Genomic DNA, 26,653 nt, shown 5'->3' on the forward strand with positions numbered 1-26,653 from the left:
CGCTGTCGCTTCTGGGATCGGTTATATATTTTCTGTTCTTTTTTTTTTTGTGGGATCTTTGGCACATTTCGGTTCGTTTAATGGTTGACATTTCGGTCCAGCGAGACGACAACGAAATTATATTATTTTTTTTTCATCTCTGTTGTTTGTTGGCCGACTTTAACACGCATTTATGGCTTCTGCTGCTTTATGGCTTTCGGAATGCGTTAAAAACAAAAACAAAATATATGTTCCAAAGCCCAATAAAGATGATTGGTGTCTGGGCCATGGTAACGCCGCTTCTTCAGCTTCAGCTTCAGCTTCATCTTGGTTCATCCTCTCACGATTATTTTTGTTGCCTTTTCGCCGGGGGGTTTTCGTTTCATTTCGTTTCGTTTGCTTTGCCCGTCGTTCTTTCTGTCTTTCTTTGCGTTTTTGTGGTCACACACAAAATTATGAAATTTTAATGAATTTCCATGGAAAGTGAGAGGTAGAACGAACAGAGACCACTTTCATTAGAATGAACCAAATTCATTAACATATGTCATCTTCTCATTTCGAATTCCAATAAAACACTAAACAAAAAAAAAATAACAAAAACTTGTCGAAATCAAATTAATAATTAATTGCGGAATTAGGCTATCAACCGATTTAGCATGGGAAACACAAAAAGCCAAAAAAAAGAATCGCTTTGACATGTCGGTAGGAAGTCCGAACCAAAAATGACAAGGAAATTGCTTATTAACCCAAAAAAACACAAAATCACAAAGCGTTCGGTTTCTTACTTAATGGATTCAACATATAAGTCAATACAGATATGATTGATAAAGTGAATTTTCAAAGTTAACAAATGTTTTTGCAAAACTCAAGCATCTATTAAAAGTAAATTAGATCATATGTATCATACATACATATATTATATTTAAACTGAAAAATCAAGTTAACGTTTTCTAGCTCCTTTAAAAAAAAAATAAGAAAGAAGTGTGCAGTCAAGTGTGCTCGACTGTGAGATACACATTATCAATTTTGAATAAAAGCCAAACAGTGTGGTATTACATTTAAAATATACCCAATGAATATACCATCAATATACTAAAAATATACTAAAACATAAAATATACCAAATTTATATACCACAAAAATATTAAATAAAATAGTTGGCTTTAGTTAATATTATATATTAATATAAACTAGATTCAAAATATACCATAAAGTACCAAAAATAATACATTCAAAATATACCAGAGTGTCAAATATACCAGATTTTTCGGATATGAAAGCAAATAAACCACATTGATGTACCGCCAATAAAATCTAAAATATACCAAAGGCTATGTTTGGTATATTGATATAATACTACATACAAAATATACCATAGGATGACAAATATACCAGATTTTCTCGCCAATATATTTCCAAATAAAATGACAATGAAAAATTTAACTGCAAATTGCGTTCATAAAACAATGGCCAAATATGCATTTCATTTTTCAAGAATTTTTATATAAAAAGCCTTCAAGAATTTTGAAAATTAAAAATTTCATTAATTTGCTCTTAGCAAATAAAAAAAAACATAACCAAAAATTATGCAACTGAAATGCAAACTTAATTTCAAAGCGAATTTAAAGCCAATACAAGTTCAAATAAAAAGTTTGACTAAAATTGAATTTTAAACGTGATATTCATATTCATTTCGTATTTTTTCCGTGTCTTTTTCATTTTTTTTTTTTTTTTAAGTGTCACCTCAAATCCTTAACGAATTGTGCGAATTTGAAATGTAATTGATTTATTCATTTGCATGCAGCCCACTTGGGATTAAAGCCAGATACTAGAGCTCAATGAACGCGGCACTAAAATGTCACCTTAGCTTCGAGTATTGACAATGACAGAAATAATTACATAAACATATTGCTGAGAGAACTCGTTTGGCAAGAGCTTAAGCACAGAAATACAAATCGACAGCGCGGGAGCGAGATGGAAAAATAAAAAGCAAAATACAAAGATATGGGAGGCAAAAAAAAGTATTAACCAAAAGCAATTAAAACTTGGTCAGCATTCATCTCTGATTTGCTTGTGTGTGTATGTGTGTGTGTGTGTGTGTATGGAGATTGCTGGCTTGGGCTCTGTGGACTTGGCTCTGCTCTGAGAGCTTGGCGTAGTAATCGAAATAAATGTCATTACAACAGCAGCAGCAACAACAATAACAAAAACAACAACAGTGGGAGCAATAATAACAGGTGGCAATTAAAATACAATTTGTGCAGTATTTAAATTACTTTGCCGAGATGACATATGTCATGCAAACTGCCCACAACAACAACAACAACACCAAGTAAGAAGCTGTAGACGAAGCGAGTGTGTTCGACTTTGAGATACGCGTTATCCATTTTTAATAAAAGCAAAACGGTTTTGCGGTACTATTATAAAAACATACCAAATGAATATAGTAAAAATACTAAAATATACTAAAAACTATGTTTGGTATATTGATATACTACTACGTTCAAAATATATCATAGTGAAGAAAATACGTACCCGTTATGTAAAAATATACCAAATGAACATACCGAAAATACTAAAATGTACAAAAAATATATTTGATATATCGATATACTAATACGTTGAAAAGAGTACAATGCTTACACAACTATAAAAATATACCAAATACAAAAATATATATATATATTGGTATATCAATAGTATATATAAAGAAAATATTCCATGGTTGTCAACCAAAGCTTATTTGGTATATCGATATACTAACTATTAAGTTAAAAATATACCAAAATAAAAGAAAAAAGAAAAGAAAAGAAAAACAGTGCAGTATTATTCTAAAAACATACCTAATAAACATACTGAAGAATACTCAATTATACTGAAGACTATATATTTGCGATAAAAATATACTATATTGGATAAAATATTCCAGATTTTATGGTCGCTGAGATCTGAGTGTTCATACAGACACGCAGAAGGACATGACAATCGTCTATATATACTTCTTTAGCACAATATTATAATACCCTTCCATCATTTGGATAGCGGATATAAAAATACGAAAGAACGAACAACTGGCAAATTGTATGTTATCGAAAACAATACAAGTTTGTATATATGTATGTGCATGACATCGACATCGACATCGAATGTCTATAACCATATAACGTGTTCATGTTCATGTCTCTTGACGCCAAGTTTTGTCAATATCAAAGTCATTTACTCAATGTGACATTCGTGAGCACTTCACATCGCTCTTTCTCACTTTGCTGCGTCGTTTATATGCAACTGCCAACATACCCTGTAATTTGGGACAAATCAATCATCTGTTATTTAAATGGAAATTATCAGAATACTAACATGATTTGCTATTCTCTATAACTTGACCATTTTTATTGCAATTCAACTGAAAAATGCAGCGTAGCAAAAACATAAGCTCAATTAAACAGCAAATGGATTTTAGAGCTTTGAATTTTTACAGACACTCGGCCTTTGATGAACGTCTTGAGAAGGTTGGATGCTTGATGTGCTGTGACATTAATTTGCACAGTTTTGCCAACTGCAATTAAAATCGTTAAAAATTTATCACTTTGTAGAGAAAGTAAAATAATGTAAACTTAGCTCAAGTATTTGATACTGCTTTCAATTGATTTTATTGCAATTGTATTCTTATGGTAATAATTATTAATGAGATTCAATTTATGCCAATTCAATGCTGAATTAAGTTCAAGAAATTCCCAATCATTTCAAAGTTTGGTATTAGAAAAGAATTTATATCAATCTTTTGTAACTGTATTCCACTTTTTACAATTTCAATCAAAGTTGAATAAGGTAGACCAATTATTCATAATATTTAACTGCTTTCAATTTATGCAACTTTTATTTCTTTCAATTTATGCGAATAAAATTATTTATTTGGCTATTTAGAATTTTATTCTATTTTTCTCTTAATACTGCTATTTCAATGAAAATCATAATGTATTCTTTACTTATTTTCTATATTTGTTAAAATATTGAGTTATCCAAAATGAAAAAAAAAGTTGAATTATTTCAAAATCAATACATTAGGTTGTTATATTTCAAATTTGTGTCCAAGTTGCGTTTGTAGTAGTAATTTTCAATTATAAACGCACTGCTATTTCAACGTTCAAGTAAACCTGTCAAATTCTACATATTTGAATTCCATTCATTTTATGTGCATTTACAGAAATTCAATTGCAATTCGAAATCATTTTGTTTTTTGCCCACATTAAATCCAATCTCGAAGCTGACTCAACTTCAACTTCTTAATCAATTTAAACAGCATTAAAATTATACAATTTCATTACCTTCTGCCAGCGCTATAAAAAAAAGAAGAAGTAAAGAAACAGACATCAGAGACTTCATGTATGATGAACAACATTCACATATCTATTTAAGTAATATTAGTCACAATTTGCGCACGCATCATTACTTAACGATCGGCTAATACGGCTTAGCATTTAATGGTAGTGTTGGCGATGTCGATATGTCGATATGTCGCGTCGTTGTAGTTGTCCATCGTCCATCGTCCGTCGTCTGTTGTCCGTTGTCTTTGTCGATGACGATGACGCTGCCGATCCCAATCATAATTTGCGTATCCGAACGATGCGATCGCGTCAGGGGCGAACGCGCAAAGCCAAACGCGATCGCGATCGCGATCTCGATCACGATCAACGCAACAGGAGGAGGAGGAAGGTGGAAGAAGAGCGGGTTGAAGAGATGATTGGTAGGGGGTCTCTCTTCGGTGCCATGGCGGTCTTTCGGCTAGACATCGAGACATGGAGATCGGCTCTTGTGCGGCGCACAAGAATGTGACATGGGAATTTGAAGTGGAAGTGGCCATGGCCAACAACAACGACAACGACGACGACGAGCACGAAGATCATCGTGTTGTTGTTGTATTGGCACTGGCCACTCACTCACTGCACGAGTGTGTGAGTGTTGTTTGCGACGAGTGTGTATAGTATGAGTATGAATACGAGTATGAATATGAGTATGAATATGAGTACATTGTCTTGTCACGCCGCCCGGTTGTTGTCCACTCTCGGTCTGTTGCGACGATGCGACGCGCCGTTTCGCTCTCGAAATTGTTCAAGTGTCCACTCAGAATTTGTCACATCATTATTCTTATTTTTCTTTTAAATAATCATATTTACACACACACACACACTGGCACACACGCACACTTGGGAGGTCTCTTTCGGGGCCACTTCGTTAGGCGTTTTCGGTGGAACTCCTTGAGCATCATCGCGCCTCAGAGTTGTGGACAAATGTTTCATCGTGTCGTGAACGACAACAGCAACAGTGACAGCAGCAACAGCAACAGCAGCAGCAGCAGGCGAAGAACCTGCTCATCACAGTGCGAGAGAGATAGCAAGAGAAGAGAAGAGTTGAGCTATCGTCTACCTACAGCATTGACCATGATAAACATTCATTTATTTTGGTTACTAATGGCATAAATAATGGGGTTAACAGTTTAGTTCACAACAAGTCGGTTATTAGCATTATTTTCTTGCATACTCTCACGTTTGTGGGTATGACCGACTAACAGGAATATCGTGGACATTGAAATCCATTTCGAGTAATGTAAATAGTCTTTTGATTAAGTTAACTAAATTGACTGTATGCCATTTTATAAGTTTGCTGCTTAATTTGTAATAAAAGATGAGTATTCAAATATAAAGTTTAAGTATGCAAATTAAATTTATATCTGGTGAATGTGGCAAGCATCTTAGAACACAACAAAAAAAAGAAGCGATTTACTTTCATAAGTAACAAGTAAGAAAGTACCTACTACCCATATCTTATAAAACCGTATTCCGGTAATATACTGAAAATATACCAAATAAATATGAAAAATATACCAAATGCTAATTTTGGTATATTGATTTAGTTCTGCATTCAAAATATACCATAGAGTATTAAACCTTCCACACTGTCAACCAAAGCAGCTAAGATCAAATTGCAGTAGGCGTTTTTTGTCATACAAAACTATTTCTTAAACGTGTAGGACGGCTACAGTCGGGAGTGCTAGACTGTTAGATACCCGTATGTCGTATAAGAGCAAAATAATAAGGTATTATTATTAAAATATACCGCAAAAATACTAAAAATATACCCAATATTAATAGATTACTGCATTCAATATATCATATACCATAGAGTGTAAAAAATACTAGATTATCAGCCAAAGCAATAATGACCCTATTGCAATAGCTCAATCTATATACCACAAAAATACTAAAAATATACCAAAGTCTAAAATTTATACAGTACAACATTCAAAATACACCACAGGTTGTATTTGGTATATTGATACACTAGTACACTCAAAATATACCATACAGTAAAAAATATACCTAATTATCGCCCAGCAGTAAGTAGGCGTTGTTAGCCATACAAATCAATTTCTTAAATAACTTCCACACTTTTGTCTAATTGCAATCAAAAAGACAATATTTATTATTATTTATTATTACCAAAAATCTTTTCTAGCTTCGAATTTCGCTTTTCCAATCCAATCTAGCTTTTATGATGACTTACTTTATTTAAACCTTGTAATTTGAATGAAGCAATGCAACTTTTATCAATCATCATTAATTGCTGTAAAACATATTTAGTATATAGAAATATACTAACACTGAAATATACTAATGTTTGAATCGATTTCCGTTACAAATGCAAATGTACATAACATTTATCGATCGTCACTAATTGCAATATTTTCGTTTCTTATCATTTCAGCAACCAGTTCAATTGGAATCCAACGGACAACGAATCAATTAGCAATTAGCACAACAACGGAACTTATAGAAGATATATACACCCTAGCTCTATATCTGTATATATACACCATTTTTCTATATATATATATATATATATATATATATATTTGATCATCTAGTCTATATCACAATTAAATTGCAAACAAAACGCGAGTCGAAGCCTTGATGAATATTGGCCAAGAGAAACATCAGCATCAACATCAACATCAGCATCAACATTCGCATCAACATCAACAGCTGCAAAGCAAAATCTGCGACACGGATTACACGGCATTGCTGCTGGGCAGTTATCGATATTCGTTGCTGCCGCCGCCGCCGCTTGTGGGACATGAGCAACAACAACAACAACAACAACAACAGCAGCTGGAGCAGCATTTCAGGGAGCAGCAGCAGCAGCAGCAGCAATCGAGTGAAGCAGTTGAGCAGCGTTTGAGCGGCAGCAGTCCCATGGTTATGACACCAAGTCGACGCAGCTCGCCGCCAACAACAACGACAGCAACAACAGCAACGGGAACGACGCGTCATGCGTCACAGTTACAGCTGCAAACGGAGTCACAGTTACAGTCACAGTTACAGCTGCAGTCACAGTTACAAACGCAGTTGCACTTGCACTCGCAGTCACAGTTACTGTCACAGTCACAGTTACTGTCCCAGTCACAGTTACAGTCACAGTTACAGTCGCAGTCGCAGTTACAAGCGCAGTCACAGTTACTGTCGCCCACACAATCGCAGTGCATGAGCGCACACTTTTTGCACCTGCAGTCGCAGCTGCATCAAAAGCTCTCCGCCACCTATTTTCGCCACCCGCCACCCAACTCCGTCTCACCACCGCCCACAGCAGTGACAACAGCAACAACTACAGTTGGTGAGCAACGCGCGACAACAACATCGCCAACATCGCTAGAGCGGACGAGCATGAGCACAGCCCAATTGAATCCGCTGAGCGATCTGCAGAATATGCAACCATTTGATTTTCGCAAAATCAATGCATTCGCCAACGCGCCACCGCCATCAACGGCCAGCGACTATGCCCAACACCATCCACATCAACATCCGCTTCCCCCCCATACGCATCCCCATGCCCATCCGCATCCCCATTCGCATCACACGCACCATCATCAGCTGCAACAGGCTGCGGTGTTGGCGCAGGCACGACGACGCATCAGCGAGGCAACAACGCCGAGCGAAAAGAGTGCTGCTGTTGCCGCAGCAGCAGCAGCAGCGGCAGCAGCAGCCGCTGCGGCGGCGGCAGCGGCGCAAAGTAATCAATTCTTTAGCGCAATGGCAATGGCCGGACATCCGTTGCCATATCATTTGCCACCGCCACCGCCGCCGCCACCACCGCCAGCGACAGCGACGCAACAGCAATCGGATTGCCAGCAATCGCCACAGCAAGCAAACTCCCAGCAGCAGCCACAGCAACAGTCACAACAGCAACAGCAGCAATCGAATAGCGAACACAATCGTCACTCGCCCGTGAACAGTCACAGTCACAGTCACAGTCATCACTATCATCATCAGCATCACCAGCAGCAGCAGCAGCAACCACAACAACGTGCGGCAGCAACATCACCGCACGACGACAACAAATCCAAATCGAGCAGTTCCTCAACGACAACAACAACACAAAGTACGCCGAACAACAACAGTTCGAACAGCAGCAGCAATTCCGTTTCATCGCAACGAATGACGCGACTCGCTTTGGCTGCCAGCTCGGGATTGCGAGCGAGTCGCAAGTCGGGACATTCGCCGGGGAACAGCAGCGGCAGCAACAGCGGCAGCAAGCGTCAGTGGGGCTCAATGCCAGCGAATTTGGGCACACAGTTCATCAATCCGGTTACCGGGAAGAAACGCGTCCAATGCAACGTATGTCTGAAGACCTTTTGCGACAAGGGAGCGCTGAAGATTCACTTTTCGGCGGTGCATTTGCGGGAGATGCACAAATGCACCGTGGACGGTTGCAGCATGATGTTTAGTTCGAGGAGATCGCGAAATCGTCACAGCGCCAATCCGAATCCCAAGCTCCATTCACCGCATTTGCGTCGCAAAATCTCACCGCATGACGGACGCAGCGCCCAACCGCATCCGTTGCTCTTGCAGGCACCGAATGGCATCATGGCCGGTCTCGGACCTTTCGGAAGTTTTCCGCTTTTAACGCCACCGCCGGACTTAAGGCATCATGCCGCTCTAGGTGGCGGCGGCGGGGGAATGGACCTCAAACATGGTCAGGAATATCATTTGCAGCGTAGCTATCTCGATAGCAATGGCATGTTGGGACGTTACGAAGGCGGCGCTGGAGCTGGGGGAGCGGCTGCGGCTGCTGCTGCTGCAGCGGCTGCGATGCGACATCACGATCACGATGATGTCGACGATGTGGACGATGATGATGATGAGATACTTGAGGTGGGCATACATATGCCAACGGATGATGATGACGACGATGAGGACGATGTGGATGATGATGAGGACGATGATCCCGATGGTGAGGATGGTGGCATTGTTGTCGTCGGCGATGAACTCGACGATAGTTTGCCCGACAAGGATCACGATAATGAGAGCGATGAGCGTTCCACCTCGGCCATCTCGAGCCACAGTCACAGTCACAGTTTAAGTCACGCTCACAGTCTGAGCCTCAGTCTGAGTCAGAGTCAGAGTCAAACCAAAGAGCAACAGCAACAGCAATCGACGACGACATCGGACAGTCAATCGGCCGCCTTGCTGCTGATGATGGGCAAGCGGAAGCGCAAAAGTCAAAATCCTGTGCGTTGCACCGCGGTGCAATCCGATGAGAATTCCTGTGACAATTCATCGCTGGACAATTACGATGTTGCCGCCGATTTGTCGATCAAGAAACTGAAACTCAACAACGAAACGGAACGTGGGGAAGAGGAAAGAGTACCGGAACGCATACCGGATCGTATACCGGAGCGTGAGCTGAATGTAGCCAAAGAAGCTGAGGTGCTGATGAGCGGCAGCAACAGCGCCAGCAGCGAGTCCACCAAGGCGATACCATCGCCACCGCTGACGCCCTACACCACCAGCGATGCCAAGCCACAGATTAAAACGGAGCTCGACGACGAGGAGCCAGCGAAACGTCCGCAAATGGGAACGGAAAGGGAACGGGAATCGGAATCGGAACCGGTTCGGGAAAGAGAAGCACCGCTAACCGGTTCAGGTACTTTGGACCTGTCCGCCAGCAGCGTGTCGCACATCAAGCAGGAGCCGTTGGATGACCTCGACGAGGTTGATGCTGAGAATCGTTATATGCGCATCAAGCAGGAACTCCTGGGGGACGATGAGGGGCCCCTGAACAACAACAACAACAACAACAACATTATACTGACTGACAAGCAAGCGGCTGAACCGCAACACGCACCGCCACACGAACCGGAACCCGAAGCGGAGCACGAACCCGAACCTGAACCGGAACCCGAACCCGAACCTGAACCCGAGCCGGAACCCGAAGTCCCCATCGATAAGGAGAATCCCCTGAAGTGCACCGCCTGTGGCGACATCTTTCAAAATCACTTCCACCTGAAGACGCACTATCAGAGCGTGCACCTGAAGCTGCATCACAAGTGCAACATCGATGGCTGCAACGCCGCCTTCCCCTCGAAACGCAGCCGCGATCGCCACAGTTCCAATCAGAATTTGCATCGCAAACTCCTCTCGACCAGCAGCGATGAGCTGCAGCAATCGTCTGCCGTGTTCTTGCCCCCCGATGTGCCGCTGCTCGAACTGATGTCGCTCGGGAGCAACAACAGCAGCAACAACGGGAGCAACAACAGCAACAGCAGCAAACACCAACAGCAGCAACAGCAGCAGCAACAACAACAGCAATTTGCAGCTGCTGGTTCGGCACTTCAGGCCGAGATCTTGGCCAGAATTTGCGCTGGCGCCCATGCGCATGGCCTGAGCATGCCGTTGTGCTTTGAGGCGTTGCAACATCGCTTCGGTGGCGGCTTCGGGGAGCCACTTATGGCTGCTGCCGCTGCCAGCGATCCTCGACTGTTGCTCAATCAACATCCGCATCCGCATTCGCATTCGCATCACGGCGGCAATCCGTTGCTCTTCCATGGCCTGCCACGTTTGCCTCGCTTCCCACCCCACTTGACGCCGCACATGTTGGCGCCCTTCTGTCGACGCACTTCATCCGATTCGAATTCCCAGCACTCGATCACACCACCAGTGGGCAGCAGCAACAACAACAACAACAATAACAATAGCAATACCAATAATAATAATAACACTTCATCCGATTACAATCAGTTGCATTTGCAGGCTGCAGCTGCGGCGGCGGCAGCGGCGGCGGCTGCAGCAGCTGCTGTGGCGGTGGCAGCGGGTGGAGAGGAGGGGGGAAACAGCAGCGACGGAGGGCAGAATCAACGGCAATCGCCGGATCGCATATCATGACCACCATGTACCTCTTACTATGCCAAGGCGCTGGCATTTTATCATTGAATTCTCTTCACGCAATATTCTTCAGGCAGGCTACAAACAACAAAAAAAAAGTATCAAAAAAGTATAAAAAAAAACCGAAAAAAAAAACTTAGGACTTACACAAGCATTGCTCATAAACATATATCGATAAATCGATAACAACAGTTCAGCTACATTAATAATTACAAACATATAATAATAATAATAATACTTTTACTAGGCTAATATCAAATATTAGATGGATCAACTAGCATTTTTTTTCTATATATATATATACACATACGTATAGCTATCGATAACGATATCGATATAGCGATGATGATGGAAAAGAAAACCCCTCCTAACCCCGCCTCCCCGAATCTATATATATATATGTATAATTTTTTTTTTTTTTTTTTTATCTTATATTTATAAAAAACTGTTGTTTTGTGTACAAGCGTAAAAAATTTGTAGAGAATTGAATAAAAAGCGCAACAAAAAAAAAAAGTTGATATAATAACTGATTGATAAACTGCATTAATATAACGATAACGATAACGATAACGATATATATTGTTAGTGATACTCGATTATGTAAGCAATTAGCCTCTAAGCGCATACATCACCCCAAAAAAAACTCTCCAAATCGCAAAAACGAATAAAATGGTGTTGTATGCACTTTTTTTTGTGAAAGAATCGTACTGCTATCGCGCCTCCTCTCCCCTTCGAAACAGTATATTGTATAATATAAAAAACAGTAAAAATAAAAAAAAAAAACATATTTAAATATTTAATAAAGAAAGAAACTTACGAGTCAACGAAACAAACTAACGAAATGCTTTCACAAAAACACAAAAAAAAAAAACATCAACTCAACAATTGATATGATCTGATTATTTTTATTTACATTTTACAGTGTGTGTAGTTTTTTTTTTTGTGTGAGTATGTGTTGTGTTTTCATTTACAAGAGAGCGAGAGAGAGAGAATCTTTAAGAGTATCATAATAATAGTGGGATAGTTCTGAAGCAGTAACCAGGCAAATACCTTCAACTCATATTTAAGCTATATATGTTTGCAATAAAAATATCATGAAAAACATTAAACTATCGAGTTTTTATTTTACATCGAGGGAATTTTTTTTTAGCACTTCATAAAGAACTTTCTGGATTCTGAAGTGAAAAGATGAACTCAATGCAAAACAAGGATATCATCCGTTGTCTAATCAAAATGTAAATTCAAATTGTGCTAACAACTGAAATCGAAACCGGGATTGTCAACTTTTCAATATTGAAAAACAATTTTACAGCACGATTCCCAAGTTGTATGTCTAATCAAAAGTTATTCCACAAATAGAGAAATTACAGAGACAAAAATCTTCAATCAAGATGAGTATGCTAAATTAGCAATTTAAATTTAATAAAAATCTTTTTTAAGATGAAAACTTTGCTTCAATAATGTTTTATTCTAGATTGAAAAGAATGTTGCAAATATTGATTTAAGATATTTTGGATCTTAAAAAAAACCTTCAATTTAGATTTTTCGAGTAACAAAATCTTAAATTTTGATTTTTAGGCTAACAAAATCTTAAAACCAGATTTTGTTCTTCAATCATCGATCAGATTAAAAAATCTTGTGTTAAGATTGTACAGATCTCAAATTTAAGAATTTTTGTTCTTGATTCTTTAAATGTTTGAATTCCCTTCCTTGAAAATTAGAACTTAAATATTGATGTTGTTGCTGTTGGCTTAGTAAGTAGAAATGTTCCAATTCATTGTGATGTGTGGTCGATGGTCTTGGGTTCAATCTCTAGTCAGTTCGTATATTAAAAATGTGTAAGTGCTATAATTGCAACTAATAAATACTTATACAAATTAGACAACATAATACATACATAGAAGTTTATGAAATATATATTAAAACAAGTAAAAAGCTACAGTAGAGTGTGCTCGACACATAAATCTGTTTTTTTTTTCCTTTATTTTTATCAATCAATCTAAGATTTCACGCGTTTGGACCTGATTACAGATTTTTGGTTCAGTTTTGAAATTTTTCCATTCATAAAAATACAATTTTTAATCTTTAATTTCAAGATTGGACCAGATCTATAAATTTTCCAGAATTTTGATCTTAATTTAAGAATCATCCAACTGATAAGATGCTATATTATATATATATAAAAAAAATGGCAGGGCTCATTGGAAATCTTATATATTGGTTAATTTAAAATTTATTAATTATACAATTAACTTATTGTCTAACAGCAGATTGTAAATAAAGAAGAAGACAGAAAATATTTAAGAATAAACCTTCTTGGTTTTATTTTGACATTATAGGTATTATTTAATCTTGACTAAAAATTTCATTCTTGATATTAAAGCTTTATTTTTCTGTGTAGTTTGATCAAGCAAAACATATTCAACATTTCTCGCATTTTACATTTTTTATTATCAATTGAATGACCAAAAAAAAATATAATTTCTCGTTCATGTCTCTTCAGGCTTCAGGTAATAAACAACCTGTGCTCGGAAAATTGCATAGATAATTGCAAATGGTCGGATAGTCGTTAAAAAACTATGGGCTAGATGCTTATTAGGATGCCAAACACAAAGCGAGGAAAAGGCTGTCTCTCTTTTTCCTTTCTTTTCTTTTTTGGGGGTGTTGCTAGGCATGCGATTTTAATTTTAGATCGATTAAAAACGGGCTCGTAAATTTTTCGCCACACTAGTGTGTCGCTCCATCTCCCTTTCTTTCCCTCTCTGTCTCTCTCTATCTCCTACTCCAAATAAATGAAATGCATTCTACACATGTGTGTGAGACAAAAGGGTGTTGCAATGCAATGTTGTATCTAGATACATAATACAATGTAAGGAATAGTTGCTATCTGTACTCGTCCTTTGCTGTTGGATAGCTTTTGTGGTTGTCCATGTCACCCCTGGGTCGAGACAGCGACGCCATTACCAATGCAATGGCCTCCCTTAGGAGAAAATAATACACACAGAAGAGAGAGAGAGAGAGAGAGAGAGAGAGAGAGAGAGTGTGTGTGTTGTGTTGTGTAGTGCAATTTATTTAAAGTAACATTTTAGTGTTTCCTTCCGCTGAAATTCGTTCTCTTCCTTCCGGTTGGCAAAAGTCTCCGCCGCCACATAACATATATAACAACAGATTGTGTGGGCAAATAAAATTGCCACAATGTTATCGTTAAGCCTGCAGGACACGCAGCAACAACAACAACAACAACTTGATATCCGTAGTGTAGTGCACCACAGGGCAACATGTATGTCTCCCTTTTGCCTTTTGCTCCTGCTTACATATTATCCTTACACTTGCAGCTTACATACACCATATGGTGGTACACACACAGACACACACACACACACACACACACACACACACACACACACACACACACACACACACACACACACACTGAGAGACACCCATACATACTCTGCATTTCATTAGCTACTTTATTGCAAGCCCGAAAAAAAAAGAGACATACAAATGTATCTTTCTATCTTGTCTGCCTCACATGCAGTTGCTGGCGACAGTTATACACACACACATATACAATTGCAAATGCAATTACACACACACACACACACACACACACACACACACTTTCAGCCCGCAGCTAGATATGACATTATGACATGGATAATCTTGTTCCAAATGCAATTTGGCTTTTGTTTACAGCCTGCTTTATAGTTGTAGAGCAATGCAATTCAGCACTGTTTTTGCTTCTCGTCTCTTTCTCTTTTAGTTTCCCAACAAGGCCTCCAAACAGTAACCAAGCTAAACACACACTCACACACACACACACACACTCACAACAAAAACTAATGAGCGTGTTTGGCATTTTATGGGAGCTCGTCGCAACGCTTTCTAGGCAAACACAAATGCAACTGACAATTTCGAGTGCATTGCTCAACGCACAGATATCCTGTATTTTGTTGTGATAATTCATGTCAGTTAAATACGTTTTACTACACTCAAATCAGTACGATAGTCACATAAAAAAAAAAGATTAAAGATTATATTATCAATATTCCAATTTCTTTTAGATAGCAAAAGTAAATCATTTTCATTACGTATTCTGAATAAAAGCAAAACGGTGCAGTTTATTTAAAAATATGCCACAAAAATACTTAACACATATGCCAAAGGATGTATTTGGTATATTTGGTAGTACAAAATATGCCAGATTATCAGCCAAAGCTACTAAGACACGTAGTAAGCTTGCATTTTTTCCATTCAAAAGAATTTCTTTAATATCTTAACCAAAACAGGAATAATAAAAACAATAAGTATTATTGTATATACCAATTTGCGTGTAAGTGCTGTTGAAAAAGAATTACATCTCTATCTCTTAAAGTCTCTGAGATCTAGGTGTTCATACGGACGGACGGACAGACGGACGGACGTACATGGCTATATCGTCTTGAAACAAGATTTTTAGGTATCAAATCAAGATTTCCTTCTTCAATCTTTGTTTTAAGATTCAATAATCTTATTTTAATATCGAAAAGATCTTGAATTTAAAAGTTTTTTGCTTGTTTCGTATATTAATTGTAAATAGTATTTTATTTTAAACAGTCTGAATTTTTATCTTGATGGTTCAATTTATAGGTTTTATCCATTCTTTAAATAAGATTATGATCTTGAATTTCAAGATTGGGCAATAAACTTATACATCTAAATAATGTAATTTGTAATGTCTTAAATAGAATCACAATATTTGGCATAATAGGAGTTAAAATGTATATACCACGTATCAGTTGAATAAAAGTACAGGGTATACGCAGTTCAACTTGAGGATATGTGAGTGCAACGAGTGTGCGATATGTGTATTACATAATAAGTACACAGACAATTGGCGAGTATGTGCCAAAGAGTCGACAGGTAAATATCGGTCGGCATCCTCTAGTATATAGAGACACCCTCCTCATATACTATATAGTATACATTTAGTAGATACATTGTCTGTGTACTCCTCTGTATATATGGACGCCTTGTGGATGTGCCATGGATAATGCAGTGCAATTGTTAAGTTTTGCGTTCGTCCCCTGTGGCAAAAGTGGGTGGCAAAAAATACTTTGCCACACATAGACAGAGGTGTGGCAGCAATCCAATATATGGGAAGAGAGAGAGAGAGGGGGAGACTCACTCTTTACGGGTTCCGGCAAATGTATTTTACACAACAACACAGAATAGAACACAACAACAACACAACAAAATAGAAAAGTAGAGAACACAACAGAGTTGTGCAATTGTGCTATTCACTAACGGTGCAAAGAAAAGGAAGAGGCGAGAGACAGAGAGAGAGAGAGAGAGAGATGTGTTTCGGGCCAAAATACTGATAATCTACTCGCACTCCAGCCAACTGCAACTAATTTGTTAGCCGAGGACCTTGCCAGTCAGTCTGTCAGCCGTTGATTCACATCGCAAAAATATCACATACGATACGATTTCACATGCTAAACACCATTTATTCAGGGCTCCAGCATTAAAGGGTTAAACACATTAGCAAAAAATAAACTCAACTAAATACTTTATAAAAGTAATATAATACGACATTTAAAAGTCACGTTCCTAGCAAATGGTCAGAAATGAAAGGTGCTAAGATCAAAAAAACCTTGAATCAAAATTATATAATATATTTTATTATTTTATTATATATATATATATTTTATTATTTTATTATTATTATTAATTTATATTTTATTCATGTATATTTAATATTCTAATGAAAAAAAATTTCAAAAATCATTTTGGACTTAGTTCTAAGAATTTAGGCCTTAAAAAGGCGTCAAAAACATTTTGATTTCGAGAACATTTAATATAACAACCAAGTTCTTACTAATAATAAGAAATCATCTTATAGTTTTAACACCAAAAATATTATTAAAAAATATACAAAATATTGTAATATGTTTTATTGTTCTATTATTTATTTATTATTTTACCATTTTATGATTTCATTTGCGCATTCTGTCATTCAGTTGTATATTAGTAATCAATCAATCTAGTATTTTTGTTGAATTCTAATCTTGATTTAAGAATTAACCATTTTGGTACAAATTTAACATCACATATTGATTTAAGAAATGCTCTCCGATAAATCTTAAAAATCATCATAAGAAAAATGTACCATCATTTTGTAATGCAACTTAAACGAAGTTTTCAAAAATACAAAAATTGAGTTTTGCTTCAAAATTTAATTTGAGATTCCTGAAAATTTGTTTGCGATCAGATTAAAATTATAGAAGTTGTTTTTGGCATGAAAAGCCATCTACAACAATTGTATATTTGACAATTTGGTATATTTTTTACGATATGGTATATTTCGAATATAGTACTATATAAATATACCGAATATAGACATATTTTAGAATATTTTAGTATTTTTGTGGTATATTTCTTGGTGTATTTGTATATTGTTTAATTGAAAATGAGTAGAGAATATTTCACAGTTGAACACACTCGACTTTAGCTTTCTTTCGTGTTTGTATAGCAATTATGAAACTAAATTTCATTAGATTAATACTTTATCATTTGATCCTTTTAAATTTATTTCTAGAACCTCGTTTTATTTCAGCTACTAAAGGAATGGAAAAGCTAGAATAAAAGAACAAACTCCCAAAAGTGCAATTCGCGAGTTCGATATACAAATTTTAAAGAGAAATAGTATTGAGATCAACAATCATAAGCCGCAATGATGGAAAATTACTAAAGACGACAAAACTGCGAACATTTACAAACATTTCGCGAATTGACAAAGCCAGGCCAAAAAGGGTTACACAGATTACAGATAACAGATTAAAGATTACAGATTACAGAGGAACAGAGAGGAAGGTGAAGGTACACGCTAAGTAGATGGGTGTGCGGGGTGTTGCGGAGTGGGCGGCAGGTAGTAATCAGATGATAATCCAATTTGCCGAAATATGAGGCGATTGACTAATCCCATTTCGTGCTTGTTCCTTTGGGGATCAATGAATGAATCCGACCGGCTTTGGCTTTCCATTGATCTCGCATTGATCTCGGTGCTCTCTCTACTTTCTAGCTCTCTCTCTCTCTCTCTCTCTCTCTCTCTCTAATCAGGATCAAGAGGAGTATAAATGATGCATGCAACAGCAGAAAGTGTCACAGTCAAGTGAAGCAACTGAAAGTGTAAAGATCGCAGAGTGAAATAAGAATAATTAAGATGGATACATCGACAGTTTTTCAATCTAGTTTCTCGATACGTTCGCTGCTGGCGGATGACAACAACAATAGCAACAACAACAACAAGCAACAACAACAAAGTGAAAAGTCAACTGAATACTATCGCAGTGTGAGCTCGAGTCCTGCCTCATCCTCCTCCGCCTCCTCATCCTCGGATGATGCAACGCCAACAAACACTCAATCAAAATCAAATGAGAAGCCAGCTTTCACATACAGCGCATTGATTGTGATGGCCATTAGACGAAGTCCCGACCAGCGTTTGACATTGAGCGGCATTTGCAAATGGATTGCCGATAATTTTGCCTACTATCAGAATCACAAAAGTGTGTGGCAGAATTCCATACGCCACAATTTGAGTTTGAATCCGTGTTTTGTGCGTGTGCCGCGTGCTTTGGATGATCCAGGACGTGGTCACTATTGGGCATTGGATCCGTATGCCGATGATTTGACCATTGGCGAGACAACGGGACGTTTGCGACGCACCAACAACCACAGCAACCACAACAACAACAGCGGCGGCAACAACAGTCGAATGTTGCAAGGACATGGCAAAGCGGCGTATGCTGCAATGCATCCTTATCAGCCGGCTGCTGCGTTCTATGCTCAGCTCTTTAAGCCACAGCCTCAACTGCATGCCAGCTACTTTCCCATCATGCCTGAAACAACAACAACAACAACAACAGCAGCAGCAGCAGCAACAGCACAACATCAACAACAGCAGCAACATCTATTGATGTTGCAGAGCAATCAACATGCAACTGCAACGGCAGCTGCCACAGCAGCAGCAACAGCAGCAGCAGCATATCGCTACCAGCATCAGCAACAGCAACAGCAGAGCAGCTTATCACTGTATTACCATCAACAGCAGCAACAGCAGCAGCTTCAACCTCGGCACAGCAGCAACCACAGCAATTACTACCAGCAACAACAGCAATATCAACACAATTATTATCTGCCACAACAACAACAACAACAACAGCAACATGTTGAACCTTATGGCCCTGCTGCTGCTGCTGCTTATGCCGGCAAATGGCTGCGACAACCAGCCGAGTGTCTGCTGTGGCGTTAAAGTCGCACTCACATTATATTAAACGTGCCACAATCGCAACAATATTACGCATACGCCTCGTAATACAAACCAAGACAAGTTCAACTTTAGCTACTTTTAAGGCGTAGAACGCGTTGCTTTTAACTTTCAATCCAGCCGAGAACTCTTCCTAACGCATACTGTAATATTAATATTAGCTCACTATAATTAATTAGTTTAAGTCTGCAGTGTATTTTTTTATAGTTTACAATAAATATATTACCAAAAAAAACACATTACATTCTTTTATTTTAAAGAATTATTTATAAATACTAGACAACAGTCTAATGAACCTAATCAGCTTAAGAAAATAATCAAGAGAAGAATAAGAAGTAGAAGAAGTATATTGCTTAAATGTCTTTAAGAGAATACAACACTAAGCTTTAGTAAGCATTTGCCATTGTAAGCCAGTGAGGCGCTCAGCACACTTAATTTCTCTTTCCACACGCGCTTAAGAGAAATAATTGCACGTGCAAAACTCAATTTGAGCGCATGCTTAAATTGCTTAGAATCAAAGACAAAGAGAAAGCTAAAACGAATTGCCGAAGTGCGATCCTACGAAGCCGAACATGTGTTCGTCTATTCACACTTCGTGACAGAAAAGCAAAAACAAATTCAAATGGAATGTCACCTTGGAAGTGCATACACACAAATCTGGAAGATGTATGTATGTAACATATATGTATGTATGTATATTTGTGATTACTCACCCTCTCATATTTGCACAGCCAATGCATATTGTATCTATTCATTTTGATTGTGCATTAACTGTATTAATTTATATTCTCATTCTAATACACTTATATTCACCAAAAACAAATTACAAAAAAATAAGCACTAACTCACATTTTCAAATTTGGAATACTCCGTAACACATCACATTTAAAATCACTTACAAAAAAAAAGTAGAAAAAAAAACGCACACACTTGCATTTCTCTATTATGCACACATGCACAGCAAGGAGAAAAAGGAATTAGAACGCGCGATTCACTAACACCAACGCACAACACACGAAGAATGTGAAGGAGAATTGGAAAGTGACGCCACGCCGTTTTTTCACTCACTTTTTTCCAGATTTCGCAGGCGAAAAATTAAGCAAAATTCACATCACACACGTATTTTACACTATTCACTTGCGATTTTTTAATATAATTAACGATTTTGCGATGTTTAATTATTAATTAATCACTAGCTAAGCCATTATAACGAATTTAAATGCAAATGCAGCGCGGATCAAACATTTGCATTTGCACTCTGCGCTCGTCTGTCGCATACTGACTTAAGAGGGACATTAATGTTCCTTCCTATGCATTTCTGCAAGGAGCTTTCAAATGGACAATTTTGTTACAGAAAGGATCAAAATAGTCCAAAGTGGTCAATTATGTCAATACAATAAAGTGCACCAAATCAATGTGTAAACATTTGGGGATTGCAATTGGGTACGCGTTAGTCGAGTGCTGAACCAAAGCGTTCGTTGATCGAACCGAATTATAGATGCTTATCAGTGTGTATGGAAAGGATTTTGTTGAGTGGGCTTTTGCCTTGGCTAAATAAGTTCATAATAAATATTGAATATTATATTCGAAAGAAAGTGCGCCAGAAATAACTATGAATTTCTTTGTTAATCCTTTTTACGCTAAACAAAATTTATTAAATTGTGTTCGTTACATTGTTTTTGTTGAACTGCATTAATCTTTTTGAAATTCATTGACCTTGTGACGATATATTCATATTCTAAGATTGTGGCAAAATTCCACAGCGCTCGCTATACTATCTTTGGCTTCAGTCTAGCAATAAATTGAAGCCTTTGCTCTAGTTTATTGTGATGTTAGAGATCAGAGTCTGCTCAGAGTTTGGTCAGAGATTCTACGAAACCCAAAATTAAGATCTCGCCTCCCCCGAATACTTGCTGTTGTGCTGTGTATGAGCTCTACTGTACAGTACACTAGTTTACTACCGCTATTGGGTCTTGAATTATTGACATCTGTTGCTCAGACGCCAATCTGCAACAGATTACGAGCAGCAGCAGCAGCAACATGCCGCATGTGGCAAGCACAATGTCGGCGGCTTCTCGTCATTATGCATGTCCAAGGCATGTACTCTCGACATCGACATCGACTGAGACTTCGACATTGGCTTTAGCTTTGTGCACTTTACCTGCTGCTAACATTATGGGCAAACTCTACTCTACAATCTATAGTATGTTGCTGCTGTTGCTGTTGCTGTTGTTGCTGTTGCCTCGGCAATAATAAGTACGAGTGCTGCTGCAGACAAATGCAATTTCGCTGTCCGATCAAGCGATCGATCCCTTCTGTTTTTTTTCAGCTTTTTTTTTGTCTTATGCTCGCATGAGAGCTGCACTATATGATGATGATGATGATGATGAAGATCATAATGATGATGATGTTGGTGCACTGCAGTTGACGTCGTTGTTGTTATTGTTGTTGCCATCTCGCCATCGTCATCGTCAATCGTCGCAAAATAAGTCCCAGGTTGCAGGTTGCAGGTTTTTTTCTGTGCTTCGTTGTCCGCTGGTTCAAAACTTGGAACTCTAAGCTGTGGGCCCATAGTATCGAGAGCGTGTAGCAAAAATTCGTGCCGTGACCGCCCCTTTCAATTCTGTATTATCAGATTAGCTCTTTTCATAAGCCATTTGTTCGTTCGTTGTCCGTTGTTCGTTGTTGCCAGTTGCCAGTTGCCAGTTGCAATGCTATTGACCGCTAGCATTAACTTACGAGCTGCACTCTAGCTCATAATTATTAATATAATAATAATGCTGATGATCATTATCGAGATGCTGCTGATGATGATGACACTCTTGGCCTCACCATTCGCTTACTTTTTTTTCATTTTTTCGTTTTTCGTGTACTCTTTGGGCTGGTCTCATGCGACAGGTGTAGCTAAGAGGCGAATGGTAAATCATAAAAGCCTTGGCTAAGCCTTCGAATTGGCCATAATTATGCATAACAGAAGCTTAGCTGCCTAGACTGAGATAAACCTGGTCAACAAACAACTCACAATAAGTGAGACACGAATTTAATTCTGTTCTATCAAAGTGCGTTTCAACTTAAATCAACGCAACGCAAACAGCTTTTGTCTGCAACACATGCAAATAAATCCTTTGAAAACTGCCTTTGCTTGAGATCAGCAAACGATTTGGTTCGGCACTCGACTAACGCGCATCCAATTGCAATCGCAGTCCCCAATTCAAAATTGACTTGGTGCTCTTCATTATGGGACATTGACATAATTGACCACTTTGGACTATTTTGATCCTTTCTGTAACAAAATTGTCCATTTGAAAGCTCTTTGCAGAAATGCATAGGAAGGAACATTAATGTCCCTCTTAAGTCAGTATGCGACAGACGAGCGCAGAGTGCAAATGCAAATGTTTGATCCGCGCTGCATTTGCACTTAAATTCGTTAAGTTGGCTTAACTAGTGATTAATTAATAATTAAACATCGCGAAATCGTTAATCATATTAAATATCGACAAGTGAATAGTGTAAAATACGTGTGTGATGTGAATTTTGCTTAATTTGTCGACTGCGCAACCTAGAAAAAAAGTGAGTGAAAAAGTTGCGTGGCGTCACTTTGCAATTCTCCTTCACATTCTTCGTGTGTTGTGCGTTGGTGTTAGTGAATCGCGCGTTCTAATTCCTTTTCTCCTTGCTGTTCATGTGTGCATAACAGAGAAATACAAGTGTGTGCGTTTTTTCTTATAAGTGATTTTAAATGTGATGTGTTACGGAGTATTCCAAATTTGAAAATGTGAGTTAGTGCTTATTTTGTTTTGGTGAATATAAGTGTATTAGAATGAGAATATAAATTAATACAGTTAATCCACAATCAAAATGAATAAATACAATATGCAGTGGCTGTGCAAATATGAGAGGGTGAGTAATCACAAATACATCTTCCAGATTTGTGTGTATGCACTTCCAAGGTGACATTCCATTTGAAATTGTTTTTGCTTTTCTGTCACGAAGCATGCACGAAGTGTGAATAGACGAACACATGTTCGGCTTCGTAGGATCGCACTTCGGCAATTCGTTTTAGCTTTCTCTTTGTCTTTGATTCTAAGCAATTTAAGCATGCGCTCAAATTGAGTTTTGCCCGTCCAATTATTTCTCTTAAGTGCGAGTGAAGAGAATTTAAGTGTGCCTTGAATATTTACGCATGCATGCTATTTTTTTTATCCTACTAAAGAGATTATTCTACAAATAAGTTTTTATTATTATCATTTATTTACCATACAATCGGAGAAAAATTATATAAAAATGCTCAAAATAATTAGTATAGCGACAAATGCAAAAACTCCACCGTCTCTATTCCCAGAGTCTAGAACTCTTTGCTAGAGTGTAAAATGTTGAAGAACCATTGACCACAAGATCAATAGATTGTTAAAGTCCAAGTAGGTATCGTATAATAGTAAATAGTATTTCGAGTGCCACTTTCAGTTGTCTTATGTGCCATGTTCCATTTTGCTTCGTTTTAATTTCCTTCCTCTTCCTGATGTTAGAGAGAAACGACAACGACGACGACGATTCTGATCCCCACAAACTACTCAGCGGACAAAAGAAGAGATTAAATACAACAACAACAAAAAGCGGAGCAAGAAACAAAAAAAATAAAAGAAAAGAACAAAATCTGCTCAAACTCAATTATAAAAATTCAACCCAATCTCAATTCCCGCGAAACTGGTGTTTTGAAGCTTTTTTTTTGCGTTTTGTATTTTCGTATTTTTTTTTTTTTGTATTTTTATTATTGCCGTTCTGGCTTTACTTCAGAGAGCTTGTGATCCCGATTTCAGAACCCTTTGTGTGTGTTGTTTTGTGGTCATTCGTCATTTTAAGTTCACACACACACGCACCCAAAGAGACAGAGATAGACACAGAGAGAGAGAGAGAGAGGGAAGAGAGGCGTAGACCTCTCTCAGGGCCCGGGACTGTCCCTAGTCATTGACACTGATATGTGTGGCAAGGTATGTCTTTTGAAATGACAATCTGCAATTTGCTATTCGAAACCGTTTAAAGTAATTTATTTTTCCCTTGCCGAGGACGCGATCAGCGACGCGACTTCTTTGCCAAACACACACACACACACACACATACGAATTTATTTATATATTTAGTATATATTGTATATAGTAGTATGTATATAAGTAATTTAGCTTGTCTCTTGTCGTTTTTTAGTTTGGTCAGCTCTTTAGGGCCGGATGTTTGGCATCGCATCGCTCTTGACTCTAGACATTACAGTGCCACACAGCAGTATGTAGCTAGCTACCAAAAATTAAAACATAATTTGACAGATATTGATTTAGAAGGGGATTTTACCAAAAATATATTAAAATCATCTTTTAATTTCAGCTTAAAACATTTTCAAAAAATTTCATATTTTACTTACAACCAACTTTCTACTTAAACCTATGAATGTGCTCAACTGTGAGATACCCGCTACCCATTGTGAATAAAAGCAAAAAATTGAGGTATTATATATATGAAAATATAGCAAATTAATATAACGAAAATACATTAAAAAATATTTCATATTCTATACTTGGTATATTGATACACATTGTACTACATACAAAATATACCACAAAGTGTAAAATATACCGTCGAGTCTGTTTGACATTGAGATACCCGGTACTTATTGTGAATAAAAGCGAAACAGCGTGGTGTTAATTTTTAAATATAACAAACTAATATACCGCAAAAATACTAAAAATATACCAACGGCTATACTTGGTATATTAAGATAATATTACATGAAAAATATACCAGAATCTCAGCTAAAGCAAGAATATAATATATAAGCTGATCAAGAATATATATACGTGGATCGTGGATGTCTTCTTCTGCCTTTTACATACATATGTATTTTTTCTGGAGGCACAGAGTTATTATACCCTCTTAATCTATAGGAGCGGGTCTTTAAATTAATTTCACCAATTAATAAAGTAAATTTTACATTGTAAAGAAATTTCTTAATAATATGATATATAGTGTGTTTGAGAATTAAGCAATTGCTAATACTATTTATGTCGAAAGCTTAGAACAATCTACCTTCTTGTATATAATACTATACTATGCCTCTTCTTACACATACTTATACCATTCTCTGTAACTGTACCCATAGAACTGAAATCAATATTTCATTATTTGGGCTCATTAATGGGCAAACAGAAGCATAATTCCCCATAGAGGAAACACACGGTTTGGTTGTTGCTCTTCCGATATGCAGGGACGACAAATGATGGAAATGTTGATGAAAAATGGGCATTGGGAAAAAGTGCGTTAGTTTCACTCTTGATTAAGGGTCATTTAATTAATGGTTCACTCTCTGCCAGCCACATAACTCAAACGTCCTGACAGTTCTTCGTTCTCCGTTTTGTAATCAATGTCCAAAGCAAAAAGAAAAACAGTGAAAAGATTTCGTTATGCTAAATTGAGTTGATGAATATTTTATGCAATAGTTGGTTGATGCTGAGCAGATATCGAAAAGAAGTTCTTCACCCACTTCTTGACCAGTGTTGTGTGTCTTGAGGCTGTGATTGAAGAGGCAAACATGCGTAACCATATGTCAACCCTTTTTTGCTGACTCCACTCTCTCTCTCTCTCTCTCTCTTTCTATCTAGTCTGTCTGCTCGACTCTCTCATAAATAATGCAGCCAATTAAGGACAACGTACATGTGTCACACATTAAGCATCAAGTCAGTTGGCCATAAAGATGCCTCTGACCCATCCACAGCCAAATAGTCAACTAGTCACACAGCAAAATATCCTTCTCAACTGGAACATGCTCGGACAGCTCAAAGAGTCATGCATATGCATATGTCTACTACTCAACTACTACAATGAATCCTTATAAGCACTATCACACACATATAAAGTAAAGCATTTGCGGTTTTCAACTCGCTAGAGATTTAAAACAAAAGGACAATGGACCACTTACATATGTATTTAATTAAACAGCTTAGCAACAAACATTGAGATGACATTAAAGGGATTTTATTGTATTTGAAATCTGAAGATTGTAAATACTTCACTGGCTATTGATTTTGCAAACTAACTAAACTGCGAATCTTATACATTTAACACATATCAAAAATAAATTATATACTGAATAACAAAAGCTCTA

The 26,653-nt window shown here is 37.7% G+C and overlaps 4 protein-coding genes across 7 annotated transcripts in view; 3 read left to right on the plus strand and 1 right to left on the minus strand.

Annotated features, from left to right (window-relative positions):
- LOC132795994 (uncharacterized) overlaps positions 1-11,496 on the plus strand; it is a 55,340-nt gene extending 43,844 nt beyond the window's left edge. For all 4 annotated transcript variants that reach the window (XM_060806987.1, XM_060806988.1, XM_060806989.1 and 1 more), the window contains exon 4: positions 6,742-11,496. In XM_060806987.1, the coding sequence (XP_060662970.1) occupies positions 6,948-11,195 (4,248 nt within the window). In that variant the 5' untranslated portion in view covers positions 6,742-6,947 and the 3' untranslated portion in view covers positions 11,196-11,496. The remainder of the gene's footprint in view (positions 1-6,741) is intronic.
- The window catches only part of LOC132796175 (uncharacterized), a 332,334-nt gene that overhangs the window by 221,155 nt on the left and 84,526 nt on the right, over positions 1-26,653 (minus strand). The gene's annotated exons all lie outside the window — the stretch shown is intronic.
- The window catches only part of LOC132796178 (large ribosomal subunit protein eL30), a 197,800-nt gene that overhangs the window by 71,103 nt on the left and 100,044 nt on the right, over positions 1-26,653 (plus strand). The gene's annotated exons all lie outside the window — the stretch shown is intronic.
- LOC132796742 (forkhead box protein fkh-2) lies at positions 18,403-21,632 on the plus strand. Its single transcript, XM_060808005.1, has 2 exons — positions 18,403-18,980; positions 21,506-21,632. The coding sequence occupies exons 1-2, from the start codon at positions 18,403-18,405 to the stop codon at positions 21,630-21,632; spliced, it is 705 nt and encodes a 234-aa protein (XP_060663988.1).

Source organism: Drosophila nasuta, chromosome X (genome assembly GCF_023558535.2).
Source record: "Drosophila nasuta strain 15112-1781.00 chromosome X, ASM2355853v1, whole genome shotgun sequence".
Lineage (NCBI taxonomy): Eukaryota > Metazoa > Arthropoda > Insecta > Diptera > Drosophilidae > Drosophila > Drosophila nasuta.

Bases quoted from the DNA above. Each gene is read 5' to 3' on its own strand.
- LOC132796742 (XM_060808005.1), top strand. From the start codon at position 18,403: ATGGATACATCGACAGTTTTTCAATCTAGTTTCTCGATACGTTCGCTG. The intron at 18,981-21,505 runs GTATGCTGCAAT...TCTGTTGCTCAG, and splicing joins CAAGGACATGGCAAAGCGGC to ACGCCAATCTGCAACAGATT.